The sequence below is a fragment of the Uloborus diversus genome, chromosome 7, assembly GCF_026930045.1.
Source record: "Uloborus diversus isolate 005 chromosome 7, Udiv.v.3.1, whole genome shotgun sequence".
NCBI lineage: Eukaryota > Metazoa > Arthropoda > Arachnida > Araneae > Uloboridae > Uloborus > Uloborus diversus.
Genome location: NC_072737.1, coordinates 67877747 through 67894514, shown reverse-complemented (window position 1 = coordinate 67894514; position 16768 = coordinate 67877747). Strand labels below are relative to the sequence as shown.

The window sequence follows — 16768 nt, the reverse complement described above, 5'->3', positions numbered from 1 at the left end:
AGACTTGAATATGCCACCTCAGTCCCCCCCCCCTCCACACCGCAAGATAAATGGCGCACTTCCCCCTCCACGGAGATCCTCCCTGGAAAAGAGAAAAACACCTCTGAAAACACTCCCCCCCCCTAAAAATTTCAATGGCAATTTCTTGGTTGGCACCCCTGTGCCACCCATTAACCAAAGAGGTAAAACATTCCATCCCTCCCTTAAGGTAAAACGTAGACTTTACCAGACAGTTTGCGATGTTGATGTTACTTCAAAAGAATACAAACGAGGCAGTGAGAAATAAAGGGACCTATAAGTGGGAAAATTAAAAATTTGGAGATAACCAGTACACAAGGTCGGTGAACCTCTCCTCCGTCTTGGGGCTAGCGATGGTTCTAGTAGCTCTGGTAGTTGCTGCTACAGACAATGATTTAGAAAAAAATTTCAATGAAAGGCAACCTAGGAGCTAATCTTTAAACGGGTTTTACTTTGAAAATGTCCACTTACATCCCTTTGCTTCTCACTGCCTCAAATAACTAACTACGTGAACAAGATGCAAAACTGCCGTCATTCACTAAGCTAAAAAGCAGGTTATAGGTTGATGGACTTGTTTTACCCTTTTCAGCAGCCATTAGCCAGAGACTGCGACGCCTCCAATAGTTGATTTGAATTGCGAATTACGTAATACATGTAAGAATATAATGAGTTATCAAGTGGAAAAAATATGATACATGAAAGAAAGAACTGCTCGTAGATGCCGAATTAAGTTTTTGTATTAGAAGAAGACTCGACGCTTATTTGGCAGGGCGCAGCATCTACATTTTATAAACCCATACCTCGTTTAAATTTTTATAAATGAATTTATATTTTAGCAAAAAATAGTATGTAATTAAGAAAATCATAGCTTCATAACATATAGATTTTATTGAAGAATTCAGAACCTATGTAATTTCTTTCATTTTGCATTTTTAATAAGCTGAAAAAGAAAGCTATTATTTTGCAAATAGCTTCCTGGATCAAAATGGTACGTCTGCACTTGTTTTAAATGTTAATTATTGATTTCATCAAAGTAGAATTAATGGAAAAATCCCGATACTACGTGCTTTTTAAATCGAAACCAGCATGGACGCCCATATGCAAAGTTGCAAGGGGGCTCAAATATTTTCCCTGTGGTTCAGCTGAATATTTTCCCCGTCAAAACTGATTTTAGGACAGATTCGAGTCATTAAAATTTGACATTTTTAACAACTTATTGATTAATGGCTAGAGAAGAAATGTTTTTACATTTTTGCAAAGAAAAAGTATTAAAAGCAAGGAAGTTCCGATTTCGAAGGGGGGGGGGGGGCTCGAGCCCCCTCTTGCCCCCATATATGGGCGCCCTTGGAAACCAGTGTGTTAAATGTATTCTGCCACTCTGACTTGAGTATTACTTCTTTAGAGAACAAAAATACTCAACTATCGTTTCGCGCAGTATAGCCTATTAAAAAAGGTTCTTGCACCATTAAAACCAATAGAGTCAACCAAAACTACTTCTATTCAAATATCTGGTGTGTGTTTTGTGTTCTTTTTAAATAACGGTTGAAAACCTGGATTTAATAGAGAGGTTAGCTAAAAAATAATAAATGAAATAATTGAATTGTATCTCTACTGCCCCCCCCCCTTAAAGCCACCGCTGCTCACGAAGCGACCATCTTATCATAACCCAGCTTAGTTTCTGGCCAATGTATCCCATAACTACAACTTCAATCTTATCTTATTTTTACCGAAGGCAAGTCATTTATTATTAAATTTCCTGTAGCTATGAACAAAACCGAAAGCTGAAAAATAAGCCATGAAAATTATTTTGCGAAGCTTTAACGTTCGTATCCGGTTACGACGGTTTCCCGAAAGTTAAAGCCTCACGAAATAAGTGCTTTTACAGATTTAATTTGTAGAGAAAATTTGCTGAAATTATCACAAAACAACATTGATTTTTTAAAAGATTTAATATCATTACATGTTTTACAAACATCAGACATGTTTAACAATAAAATTTAACAGAATGACAGCAACATTATGCTTAGAAAACAGTGTTTTACACAAGCATGAGCAAAATATGGAACATCATGAATGTTCAGTTAAACTAGAAGTTGCTAAGCATTAATTTTGTTCACAAATTTGAGATTTTAAAGTTTTTAAGTGACATCTTAACTGCTGTTCTTCCAATAGAGAGTCCTGGGTTACTTGTATGAGATGAATTGCAAGATTTATTTCATCTTGTTTTGTAGAATCATTTTGATCTATTTTCTCAGCCTAGAAGAGCAATAAACATAAACATCTATATTGAAGTTTTAAAAAAAAATCATCTCAAATAGGATTAATAACTCTAGGTTACATACACTGTAAAAAAAATCCGGAAACGTTTCTGAGTATATCGTGCAGCTGTGGTTCATGAAAGTTTCAAAAACGTTTCTGAGTATTTCGGAATCCTCTTTCTGTAATGTCCAGAAACGTTTCTGAGTATTTCGGAATCCTCTTTCCGTAATTTCCAGAAATGTTTCTGAGTATTCTGTGCAGCTGTGGTTCATGAAAGTTTCGAAAACGTTTCCGAGTATTTCGGAATTCTCCAAACAATTTTCAAAAACGTTTCCGAGAATTTCGGAATCCTTTTTCCGTGATTTTTTCTAAAATATAATTCTTTATTATAGTATTGCATACCATATCAGTTTCAATTCTTTCATATCTAAGAGCAATAATACAAGCAATTTTAGAATCATTCGTGGATTTTTTTTTTTTTGGAATTTCTAATGACAAATAGCATGGTTAACAGCATAACATATGCACAGTTATAAATTTTTGAAAAATTATGAAATAATCTAGTAGTTTCATTCCTAATCACAAAATCGTCGGGGAATTGGAGTGGGGGTACCTTCTGAAAAGTGGGGAATGTTTGTTAAACAATCTTAAACTTCAGTTTTTCTCTCAATATTTTCAAGACAAAACTATCAACATATTGTATTTTTAATGCAGAACTTAAAAACATATCTTGTATCAAACTTGATAGCTTTTATCTTCGGATAAAATTTGACAGGACTTACCTACCCTTCGCGTTCCTAAATTCGTTCACCTCAAGTCAATTTCTCTGACGAACAAAGTGTACCGAAAAGTACCAACAGAGAAATTGATGAATTTAAATATGACACCAAGTCCCCCTGCTGGAACCATTCGGGTTGATTCTTCTGTTCTTGCCCTTTTCCAGTTCATCACAAATATAAATACTTATTCAAAATAAGTTACTGATTTTATTTTTACAGTGTGCGCAAAATGCATTATATATTTTATTTATTAAAACATTGAACTCTATTACATGATTATTCCATTTCATATATACGAGAATACCCCCCCCCCCACCATAAGAGTGATGGTGCACCCATAAAATGCTATGAAGCGCCCCCCCCCCCCCTTGAAAAAGCAACATCATATACATTATAAATCAAAGTATCATATACATTATAAATCAAAGTATCATATAAATTATAAGTCAAATACTTTAATATGGTGTAAAAATACAAAATTATTTTATTAAGTCTTTTTTTTTTTTTTGCTTTTGGTAAAATTGAGGCTCGTAAAACGAAAAAAAATGAAGACACTTTTAAATACATATATGTATCTATTTGTTAAAAAAATTAATACACATTTAACTAATTTAAAGCGTTTCGCTAATGCAAATATTTAAAGAGATATCGTCATTTAGATAATACTGAAGCACTATGTTCCTAATTACAAGAGATAGTTTTTTTTTTACTTCATACAATCTAGCTACGCTGTTTACAAGAGAATGAAAACATGCAACCTTAAAGACGAACTATCAAACCTGACAGTTCGCATATTATAACATTTAATTCATAATGCTTGATACATAAATGTTCAGCCAAATATTAACTGAGATTGACACATAAAAACAAAGTACACAATAACACCTATTTAAATTTTTTTATAATCTTCAATTCATAAATTTTACAGAATAAAACTAGACACACTTGCACTTTAAATATGTGTTCTACGTAATGTAAAATATTTTCAAATTGCAATAGTTCACAACGAAAAAATTATACTGAAGAAAATAGTTTTTTTTAACGAGATTTATATGAACTCTATTATATGATATCTCTTAAAAGTAATACAGTTGCAAAGCGACTTACCTATTCGTCGGTGGTGGTCTTTTGCAGGCTTTGGTCACAAAAAAGGTGATTTTTATGACAGAATAAAATTCTGCCAACAAAAATTACCCATTTGGTAGAAAGAAGAAAAGTATCCAAGAAAAAAGTAATTACCTACACAAGTTATGCGACGCAACGAATTTACATGGCGTCCTCTCGGCAGTTATTTGGTTTTTAATTTCAGTTTGTATTCCTTCCGCGACCATGCGTCGAGAAGTTGCACTTCGTACTTAAAAATAAGTGACATAGCTTCAAATTCAATCTCATGACGATACATATGCAAGAAAATATAAGACTTTAAAATTATCTTCAGTGAATTCATGCGAGGAACAAAACTTCTACTAATCCCCTTGATGAGTGTTACTTCGCATACATGAGTCAGCACTTGTTTTCATTGTGTGCTTTCGAAAGTTTCAGTTTAGATTTACTGCTGACTATAAAATTGCCGCGGGAGCTGCGCATGCGTCGACTCTTACTTTCTTGCTAAACGGGAAACGTTTTTGATTATAGCAGAAAACTGCGGAGGGCGTACGAATCTGTGTATTACGGAAAACTTTTTTGTATATTCAGAGAGTTTTCCGAGATTTTTTACAGTGTACAATAAAAGCTCGAAAAATATGTGCATAATGAAAAAATTTCAGCGTTAATGGCCATACCTCTGCCTATATGTATAAATATAAAATTTGATGAAATATACTAAACTGTGAACGTCATATTTTAACTGCAAACTTCATGTAATCTTCATAGAAAATTTTTAATGTGTTCCAGGGTTAAAAGTCAATAAATTTAAAACAAATGTTCTTACATTTTTCCAACATTTTATTAACATTAACACTTTCAACTAAATTTCTTTCAAATAATTCTAAATTTACCCTACAGTTAATTCACTCAACACTTAAAAATGGGACTGTTAAAAAAAACCATCGTAATAAATTCAGGCTATTGGACGGTAATTTACTGAATATACCTGCCTTGCCTTCAATCTTCGAGTTGAACCGAACCATTGCTTCGGTCACTCGTCTGGTCTGCACTAATTCTATATTGGCTACCAGTTTGTTTGGCACTCTTGGCTTCCTTAAGAGGTTTTCCACCTCCAGCTCAGTCACTTTCCTATGCCGGGCTGATGAGTGCTAATAAGTACAAAACTGCAGTCCTCGGCTGGAAATGACTGAGCTGGCGGTGTATTTCATGTATTTCTGCCTTATCCTTGGCTATAGAGCGAGAACTTCATGCATCGTAGTAAATTCAAAACTAAAATTAATGAAACGGATCCTCTCTAAAATATATTTCGGGCTATGGCCTTGCTCTTAACTACAGTATAACCTCGATTTAACGATTGTCAAGGGAATGGAAAAAGTTATCGCTTAACCAAGAACATCGTTAAATGGAGGAGCATAGACATTCAATGCAGTCAAATCCGGACCAATGAAATGTATCATTAAATTGAGGAAATAGTTAAGTTGGGCATCGTTAAACCAAAGTTATACTGTATTCTCATGGGCGCCTCATAAAGGGGGAAATTGGGGGCTCAACCCCTGCCCCCTTAGAAATTAGAGCTTTCTTGCTTTAGAACTTTATTCTTTGCAAAAATGGAAAAACATTCTTTTCCAGCCGTTAATGGCTAAATTATTAAAAATGTCAAGTTTTAGTAACTTGAATCTGTACTGAAATCGGTTTACATGGGGAAAATAGCCTGCTAAATCATAGGAAAAATATCTGATCCCCCCCCCCCTTGAAATTTTGCATCTGGGCGCCCATGCTATCTATATATATTATCACATTAAGAGGAAAAACTAGAGTCCCCCATGTCTTTTTTTTCTGTTTAAAAAAAAGGGTAAAGAATCCTTTTCTTACAATTTACTTTTGTTCCGTTCATTTCTTTAAGCCTACATTGATTTTGAGTGGGATTAAATTTATTTATGAAATGTATGCTTAAGAAAGCAAAAAGCATGGATATTTAACTATTTCGTTTGCTTCTTGTATCGTTATCGCCAGTTAAAAAATTTTTGAAAATAATAAGATTAAAGAATAAACTGCGTTGTAAATAAAACAAATGCAACAACTAGAGTTTTTAGATTCAACTAAACACTTATCAACTTAGATTTTAGGCGTTTGAAATGTTTTAATAAAACTAATATATGGCGTATGCCTATCTGATTGCTCTGCAAAAACTGCCAAGTTCTGTTACAGAAACATCATATGCAGGTGTGTTTCAGAATTCAACGTAGGTACTTAACTTATGTTGGGCAAGTAAAACATGAGCTCTGATGTGTATCCAAACATTCGAGATAACACAGCATTTTAAACTCTGTGTGAACGATTTCATAAACATTCCTTTTCTCTCCTTCATCTTGAAAATGATTCTGTAAATATACTATGCTCATGCAACTGTAGTTTGAAAATATGTGTGCTCAGGGGAACCCCAATAAAGGGCATGGGAGATCAGAGTCACTCCCATTTCCTTAAAAACTTTTTCATATTTTCCAAATTTTGTACGTCAGTTTGCAGATTTGAAGACAGTATTTCAACATTGCAATTTTTTTTATGATGCACAACATCTCTCTGGATTAGATGTAGGTATGTGTGAATGCTCATATTTTATCCTTCGGTAAAATTTGAAATTTCATTCGGAAAATTTAGAAGTCCCCCCCCCCCCAAAGAAAAAATTAAGTTTAGAAATATCCCTGCATGCATGGGCGCCCTTATGCAAAATTGTAAGGGGGGCTCAAATATTTTAATCATGGTTTAGCAGTATATTTTTCCCCATGGAAACCAATTTCAGGACAGATTAGAGTCACTAAAATTTGACACTTAATAAATTATTCATTAATGGCTGGAGAAGAAATATTTTTACATTTTTGCAAAGAAAAAAGTACTAAACGCAAGAAAATTCTAACTTCTAAGGGGGGCTAGAGCCTCCTTGGCCCCCTATATGGGTGCCGCCCTTGCCTGCGTGTGCTTAAATACTACTGCTCTCCCTAAAAAAACTCCTTTGAACACATTAAATATGAATTAGAATGTATGTTAAGTGCTCATTATGACAAAGGTATCCATAGTGTTTGGATACTTTTGCTACATGATGTGGGACTGGCTACTTTAAAATGATTAAAAGAATTTTCTTTAAAATTTAAACTAAAGAAAATCAACTTACATTTTCATCATCTGCAGATGTTTCATCAATCAACTGTTTAGCATCTGAAATTACTGTTGAGGGAATTTTCGAAAATTCTGCCATTTTAATGCCTAAATGCACAGAAACATTGTTACAAGGAAATTTCTTCATATGTACACAAAGTCACTCAGTCAAAAGATCATATTTAATAATAAGAGTTAAAATTTAATCATATTAATTCATAAGAAATAAAATATTATTTTCAAACTAAGAACAAGTAATAAATTTTCAACGCAAACATTTCCAGTAGTTGATAAATAGTGTGTATACTTTTATTTCTAGTATGAAAAACAGCAAATAATGTTTTTATGTACAGGCCATTTAAAATATCTTGCAACGTGCATCATCAAAGTTGGTTTTCAGGTGGAATACTAAGCATGAAAAAAATGTTTGAAGAAAAATGCATCAGATCAGAATTAAAACATTATAAATTTCTCAATGCATCATTTTTTTGCTAAAAATTTCAAAATTTTTCAATTTTCCCAGAATAGACACATTCAGAAAAAAATATATTTTTCCTCAAATTTCCCAGTTTTTTTTTTAGACCAGTCTCATCTCTACTTAAAGTTTATAGCATTTAGGATAAAATTATATGCATCTAAACTGAATCAAAAGTTGCAAGTAAAAAAAATCAAATTTTCATTTAAGATTAACTTCTACAAATTGAATTTTATCTATAACTAGTTGTAACCGCACGGCTTTGCCCGTAGTAGAAAATTAAAAGGACATTTGGTTCGCCTGTATATTTGCAAATAATGGATGATGAATTTCTCGCCAATTGGCTATGTTCATTTGCTCGCTCATGTTACGGTTTCACGGTATGATAACTTTGTAATCTACTCTTTCATCTTATGATAATTTGCTGGGTAAAATGTTCCTAAAATTGGAATAGAAAAAGAACAAAATCGAATTTTCGAAAAATCGTTTCGAGGTGCACACCCCCATGCTACAAACTAACTTTGTGCCAAATTTCATGAAAATCAGCCGAACGGTCTAAGCAGGCGCAGAGATTCAGACATCCAGACAGAGAGACTTTCAGCTTTGTTATTAGTAAAGATTTATGTTGCGAGATGGGTTTTTTTTATCACTAATTCAACAATAAATGACCAATCACCAAAAACTAGTAATACCTTTTAATTGAATGTAGTACATTTTAACCACTATTGCAGGTTTTCACTTCAAACTAATAAAAATAAGGTTTGAATCTCAAACTACATTTTTTGAGCGCTCATTTTTCACAAATGTTTTTCCATTCTCAACTGACAGCTAAAGACTCAATTCAAACAAGAAGGTTAAAGGTTATTAAATTGAAATACAAAGTAATTAAAGTTAATAATTACATTACAGTGGAGCACCGTTTATACGTTTTTCAGGGGACTGTATGAAAAAATGTACAAATGAAAAAATGTATAGTAAATATACGTTAATATGCATATGACACTGCAGGGATCAATTTTGAAAAAACGCATAAAAGAGGAACATATAAACGGTGCTTCACTGTATTGAAACTAATAATTAAGTAAAAAACTTTACCATAGTATTTTTCTTTACAAGGTCCTTGAGTTAAACTGTATGTAAAGCTACAGAGATAACCATCATTTTCATTTATGTCATAATTTACTTTGAAATGGTAACTACAATAAAGCAAAACAATAGAATTAAAGATAAAAGAAAGAAAAACTGAATAGGAATAAGGAATTTAAGAGCCAACTTTATGCTATAAAATCCATGAAGCGTTTCACAAACTAAAATACAAAACAGGTAATGTATTGAAATGTTATAACTAATTCAGTAAGTTCTCGCTCTATAGCCAAGGCTAAGGCAGAAATACATGAAATACACTGCCAGCTCAGTCAATTCCAGCCGAGGACTGCAGTTTCGTGCTTCTTAGCACTCATCAGCCCGGCATAGGAGTGACTGAGCTGGAGGTGGAAAACCTCTTAAGAAGCCAAGAGTGCCAAACAAACTGGTAGCTAATACAGAATTAGCACTGACCAGACGAGTAACCGAAGCAATGGTTCGGTACACCTCAAATATTGAAGGCAAGGCAGGTATATTCAGTAAGCTAATTCTGTATTAGCTAGCAGTTTGTTTGTCAATCTTGACTTCCTTAAGAGGTTTTCCACCTCCAGCTCAGTCACTCCTGCTGGGCTGATGAGTGCTAATAAGCACAAAACTGCAGTCCTCGGATGGAAAGAACTGAGCTGGCGATGCGTTTCTGCTTTAGCCCTGGCTATTGGGCGGTAATTTACTGAATATACCATGCCTTGCCTGCAATCTTAGAGTTGAACCGAACCATTGCTTCGGTCACTCGTCTGGTCAGTGCTAATTCTGTATTAGCTACCAGTTTGTTTGGCACTCTTGGCTTCCTTAAGAGGTTTTCCACCTTCAGCTCAGTCACTTCTATGCCGGGCTGATGAGTGCTAATAAGCACGAAACTGCAATCCTCGGCTGGAATTTACTGAGCTGGCGGTGTATTTCATGTGTTATAACTAACTTTAATAAGCAACATTTCCACAAAACATAATTTTAAGAAGTATTTCAAAAGAATTTACTGCCACCAAAATAACCCATCTTAAGAGCTTTGCATTGATAAATGTAAACCAAAAACTACTCTCTATCCAAATGGGTAATTTTATTTGATGATAGTAGAAGTACAGTTAAGTATATCAATTTTCTTTTCCAGAGTGAATGTAAACCAGTAAGCAGAAGTGGATACAAATTACTGGTCTGGAATGATCTTTTCCATCCGAACAAGCTAACACAGATTCCTTTGGATGTCCCATTTGAAGCAGAGAAGAGAGGGGAACATATTGCCCAAAAAACAGTGGTAAAAGTAAGAACCTTTCAAAATGTCGATACAAAAGGAAAATAATTTCTGACAATTTAGAACATGATTGTTTAAACCATTGTTCTAACTCAACATATTTATTTATTACAATTGAAAGTAACGAACAAAAATGTAACTATGTATGATATGAAATTAAAAGTGTGTTAGAAATTTTAAATTCAATTTCAAAATCCTTCCTTTACAAAACACATTAGGTTTAGGAGGAATGTATAAGCAAGTTTAGCTTTTTAAATAAATTAATTTTATCTCATTTTTTTGAACTTGGTTTTAACTGTTTTCAGTATAGAGTTACAGTATGCCTACGGATTATATTTAATTGGCAAACATCCAGTTAAGACGAATCTATCTGCCTGATTTGATATGCATTTTCATCAAATCATTCATCAAAATGAAGAAGAGTCACATGCATTTGAATGTGACTCTGCTTCATTTAGAAGCTAACATACATCTGCAAAAGCTGACATGCCCGAAAAATAACAAATGCATCCATTTCCGCCTGTAAACTGGATGTTTGCCTTTCTATCTAATCGGTGGTCAGACTGTAAATTGTCGTAAATTGGACAGTTCTCAATTGATGTACTTCATGGTTCATGGTACAGTTCGACACTGATCAAAGAGAAATATTTATATCACTTCTATAATGTCTAGAAAAAACATATTTAAAATATGCATACTTTTGAGCATTTGGATAAACTGAAAATAGCTGGACAAGTTCTGAAAAATGTGTAGCACATAAAGTGAAAGCCTGAAAAGCAAAAGTTGTAAGTTTAAGAAGCATGCATACAAAAATTATGAATGAAAAGTAACGTTAGACTATAAGACTTTTCTTCATTGTAGTTGTACATAGAATTAAAGCAGCTAATTTTCCTTATTAATTCAGCACTTAATAACATTTTTGAATAGAAATAATACACAACTTAAAAGCTTACTTGCTTTTTTAAATTAAATCTATGAAAACCAGCTTAGCCCGTTCACTTTTCGGCTTTTTTTCTAGATTTTGTTTGCTCCCCCTCCCCCTCCAGTTAATACCTTTGTCAGCCTCATTCATCTAATATTCACATTGACAAAACAAAAGTGTCTACTCTCCAGGCGTAACAGCATACTTTTTCAAATCTTAAGAGGATTTTTAGGGACGTTTTGCTAACAGTTTAGAAAACTTTTAGTTAAGTTTTAGTTAGCTTACTCTGACAAAACTGATTTGCCCAACTGAAAATTTGTATTCTTTATATCCTATTATAGCCAGTATGACCCCCCCCCCCCTCCTCATAAAAGAGGCTGTGAGAAAACCCTTATGTTTAATGTTACTCTCACATTTAAAGGTAACTTTGAAGTAAGTTTTTATTAACCGACTTCTAAAAGGAGGCGTTATCAGTTCCTACCCTATGTATGGTTTTTTTTTTTGTCCACTCACAGCATCTCACCTAGTGAACCGATTTTGATGATTCTTTTTTTAATGCATAGGAGATGGCTCAAGTTAGATCCCATTATTTTGTTTGATCATATTTGTTCTTTAGAAAAAAAGTTATGGGCAAAAAACAGTTAATTTCATGCAATTTCCCTATTAAAGGATTAAATATGAAACCATTGTTATAAAAGTATGGTGCCATATAACAGTAACATTAATGGTAATTGTAATGATAATTTTGAATGAAGGCTTCTCTGAAGCAAGCATCAAGTTTCTTCAGTGTCATTGCTCCATAGTGGGGGTACACCTAACCTGGAAGCGAGGTGTTGCAGCGATCAGGATCTGCTTAGCCTTCGTAATACTACCAAGTTAGGTTTGCCTCAACCATACAGGATTGCATCACAAGCAACTTGTATGCTGTAAAATGCAAATTAGTTAGGGAAAACGTAATATTTAAAAAGTTGTTATTAAATTAACACACAAAATACTTCCAGAGAGAAAACAAAGATAAATTTTTAGTGCCAATCGCTTAACGTTTATGGCGTGCTTAAGTTTTTTTTTTTTTTTTTAGTATGGAGCATTTTTATGAAAAAAAAGGTGAAGTTTCCTGATGGTAATTTCTTACTTTTACTGAAATACCTACATTTACACTTAAAAGAATGAAATAAAAAAAAATTTTTGAAAAAAAATAGAACCGACTTCAAAATTGCTCTAAAAAGTGAAAAATAATTTTATTCTTTAAACATGATCTATAATACTTTTGAACATAATTTTTGAAGTTGGCGCAAAAACGATAGATAAGATCATTCACAACCATAACTCAACTACAACTATAAATTTAACCAGGCCTAGTTTCTTCACTACCACATACATTTTGCATTGATGACAGCATATTTGAGTAACAATATAAATGTTTCGTTCCTAACTTTGGATGATTTTCTGAAAAAAATCTGAACAAAGCATGGTTTCACTGGATTTTACTTTTTGTTTTTGCGCCAACTTTAAAAATTATGTTTAAAAGTATTATCGATGGTTTTTAAAGAATAAAATTATTTTTCACTTTTTAGAGCAATTTTGAAGACGGTTCTATTTTTTTTTTTTTTTTTTTTCAAAATTTTTTTATTTTCTCCTCATTTATATGACAAAAAATTAGCATCTGCTATTGAAGTCAGCTCTGATTTTATATTTTGATTTATGTTATACTTTTTTTTTTTTTTTGAACGAAACACAATTCAATAATTTTTTTTGACCGCTACATTTCAGATAAATGATTTATATTGAAATTAATTTCTTTTTAAAAAAAATCAAGAATGTACTTTTGCAGTTCCCTTTTCAAAATTAGTTCTCTTTCACTTTCAAAGCTAAACAGTTCTGAGATTTTGCAATTGAGCAGTTCCTATGTTACATTCCATTATGTTTGAACTAAAATATTTTTTTCAGACATTTTGCACTCTCTTTTCTAAACCTAATATTCATTTTTTTTAAACTCATTAATATTTTTGTCACTTACGCAAATTTGTAAATCAAGTTCATTTTTCTAGTTAACTCCTTTTCTAGAACTCCCTTTGTCATTTTTCTATATTAAGATTTTCTTTCAATCTAGTAGTACAGTGGTGCTGAACCAACGGTTCCAGAAGTTGACCCATGTGGCTCTGTGGCTCATTGAGAATGGAAAACCATCTTTGCATCAATAACTATTTTTAGTAAGTAAGTAATTTTAGTAAGTTTTCTTTTCCACATTTCCCAATGTTATCTAAGAAAATTAAAAAACTACACAATGTACTTTCATTTTTATATTTTTAAAAGTCTTTTGTATCTTAACTTTCAAATTATTTATTAATATTTTTCTAACGTTTTTAATTTTCAAAAAAGTTTTCTCTGCGTTCAGTTCTTCTGACTACCAACATTTTTATGGATTTGAAAGGAGTAGTATACTAAAATATTTTATTACCAAACCCAACTAATTTGCTTTTCAACTCTATCCCCTCCCCTCAAGAATATTGTGATTTTTAAGCAGAACAAAAATTTCTGAATATTAAATTAAGCTGAAGCTAGTTTTAACTACTAAAAATATTAATAAAAAAGATGTGAAAAGATAATGAATTTTCAAAAAAAGAACAAAAAATTTGGCGAATTTTTGCAATAATTCATAATTATAATAGGACTACGGAAAACAGCACAATTCACACCAGAAAACAAAATTATTTCATAAGTGACATAAGCTACATAGTTCGTGTACTTTTCCAGCATTTATTTTTTGAGTGGCAACAGGGATTTGAACATAACTGCCATCAGCTGAAATTTGTGCTGTTGAAACATGTTCATTTAAAAGTAAGCTTACTTTGTTTTCATATTCATTCAGATAATTCTGCTGTTAGAATTAAAAAAATCTTTTTCATAAAATGCATCACTTTAAGGATTTTACCAGGCTCCCATCATTTTAAAGTTTTCCAGTGGTGGTGGGGGGGGGGGGGGGGGGGGGAGGATGGCAAAGGGGCAAATACTCAATGCATTTTATAGAGAAAAAAACATCAAAATATGTGCAAAATGCCAAAGGGGGTCAATTGCCCCTCTCCCCCTCCCCTGATAGCTCAAACGATAGGCCTGCATTTTCATGCAGTGCAAGTTACTTTGAAACTACAAGTATCGGTTCAGAAATAAGGTCACCATCAATTTTACAAACAGCCAAATTTTTTATTCTCATAGAAATCAACATTGTTGGAAGAATGAAACTTTCCTCTATATTTCAACATACTCGCCATCTTTTTCTACACATTCTTGTAGACAGCGCTTCATTTTCTAAATCCCAATATCATAGAACTCTGCCTCCAAACCATTGAGAAAACGTATAACCTCTTCTTTGACTTCGTCACTCACGTGTTCCTTTAACTTCCCCAACGATCAACTGAGACAGTTATTGTGCAACACTAAGAAAACTCAGGCGAGCTATTCAGAACCGCCGGCGAGGATGACTGACAGCTGGTATAACGCTGCTTCACTGAGAACACACAAAATCCAGGAACTTTTGACAAACTTGGCGTGGACTGTCATGCTCCATCCACCTTACAGTCCTGACCTCCCGCCCAGCAATTATCACTTGTTCCTTAAGTTAAAGGAATACTTAAGTGGCCAATGCTTCCGTTGTGACCATGAAGTCAAAGAAGCGGTTGAATGCTTCCTCAATGGTTTGGCGGTGGAGTTCTATGTGCTCCAATATCTGTATCCCAATATCAGTCTACAAAAATGTGTAGAAAAAAATGGCGATGATTATGCAGAAAAAGAGGAAAGTTTTATATTTCCAACGATGTAAATTTCTATGAGAATAAAAATTTTTATCTTTTTGTGAAATTGATGGGAATCTTTTTTCTGGATCGACCCTCATACTTAAAGTTGTCATAAATTCATGTCCCACATGTGACAGAATAAGATCAAGCTTTGAAATTGATACTAAACTAATAATTAAAACTTGAAATGATGTCTGATAAGAACATCATTTATAAATATTTCTGAAAATATTTTTAAAATTTTCAATTTAGTAAGTTATAAGATAATTAATGGTTGTCGGACGTGCGACGCCGCGTTCAGGACTTTCACTTGTAATCTTTTCTTTCTTCGAGAGAGGTATTTTTATGGTTATGAAAATAAAAATATCTTTCACAAAATCATTTTTTTAAATTATCAAATAGGATTAAATGATGGTGATAATTATTTTTTCAACATTTACTTTTTAATATCAGATTTTGTATAAATACTTTGTTTGTTTTCACATTTACACTTAATTTTTCTTTCAGAATATAAAAATGCCATCAACAAGTTCCAGAACATGAGAGGAATCCTAGATTTTCAAAAAGAGAATAGTAAAAGAATGTCCAGGGTTAAAGAAAGAGAAGCGGTAAAAGATGACATTGAAAATTCCGATTTTTTAAAAAATATGGCCGAGACAGAAAAAGAATTAATTTTGGAATATACCAAATAAAGAAATAAAATTGTAGTGAACCTTGCTCTGAGTACATAGTAAAATTGATTTGTATGTTTACAATAAAAACATGAAGAAAAACTTTTTACCTGGAAGTATTTTGCTACTTCCCATGAAAGAGTTGTTAGTTGACGACATGAGGTAATGTGAAGAGACTTGTTTGCCAAAAAATAATGAGTAAGAACAAAAAGCACATAGTTAAATATGCTTAAGATTTTGCTTTAAAACTCACATGAAGCACAAAAACATTCAACATTGGGAAAGTAAAGATTGCGAAATAAATATCCCCGGGAAAAAACAAGAACCATTCAAGGAATATCAAGCTTCCATGTGTGTGAACCACTGCCTTTCGGAAGAAACTTACATACTTGAATAAAAAAAATAAACAGAATTGATTTTCAATGAAGAACGAAAATGTGAAAAATGGGTTGTTGTTACTTATGGAATCAAATGAAACTCATGTCCAAATCAGGCTCGGAGAATTATTAATTTTGCCCCCCCCCCCCCCACCAATAAAGTTTGTTTTCTTCAATTTCTTGGGCAGTTGGACCCCTTAAAAATGTACTCCCCTCCCTCCACTGCGAATACGCAGATCCAGATTAAATGCTTGCCCCACGATTCACAGCAATACCTCATTTAAAATTAACAAAGGTGTTACGCAAAAGCTTTTTTGTTGAATAAATCACTTAAGTCAAGTACTTTCACAAGGTGAACAAATTTCCAACTTTTAGCCCTAAATAAGTCGTATACATACATAAATGTCAGAAAAAAAATTAGTCTAATTGTCCCACACGTGAGGGTGGAATCAGCCTATAACTGACATACTGTCTGAGCACGGATTGTATGGAAAGACAAACATACGTTTTACAGCCGGAAATGGACGAATCGATTATTTTTTTACCGATTTCAGTTTTTGCAGAAGCAGAGTCTCATTCAAATGAGCAGAATACGAGCATCAAATTTTTACTTTTCCCCCTTATTCACATAGATTCGTCTGATCTGGACATTTGAGAATTCCATACAATCCGTGGTTGGACAGTAGCAGCATATTTTCTCAATAGGCAGTGAAAATAAAGGGAAAAAATCCTTGAGTTTGTGCAAGATGTTTTGGATTTCCTGACTTCTGAAATCAAACCTTATCACAAATGTCCTTATCAACGATTTAGATCAATTTAATTTTCCA

At 33.1% G+C, this 16768-nt stretch overlaps 1 protein-coding gene across 1 annotated transcript in view; it reads right to left on the bottom strand.

Annotated features, from left to right (window-relative positions):
- Positions 1-1986: 1986 nt before the first annotated feature.
- Positions 1987-16768, bottom strand: part of LOC129226723 (mutS protein homolog 4-like) — a 70119-nt gene continuing 55337 nt past the window's right edge. The window contains exons 20-23 of the mRNA XM_054861352.1: positions 10879-10949; positions 8887-8987; positions 7333-7424; positions 1987-2274 (exon numbers count right to left, since the gene is read on the bottom strand). Of these exons, the coding sequence (XP_054717327.1) occupies positions 2122-2274; positions 7333-7424; positions 8887-8987; positions 10879-10949 (417 nt within the window). The 3' untranslated portion in view covers positions 1987-2121. The remainder of the gene's footprint in view (positions 2275-7332; positions 7425-8886; positions 8988-10878; positions 10950-16768) is intronic.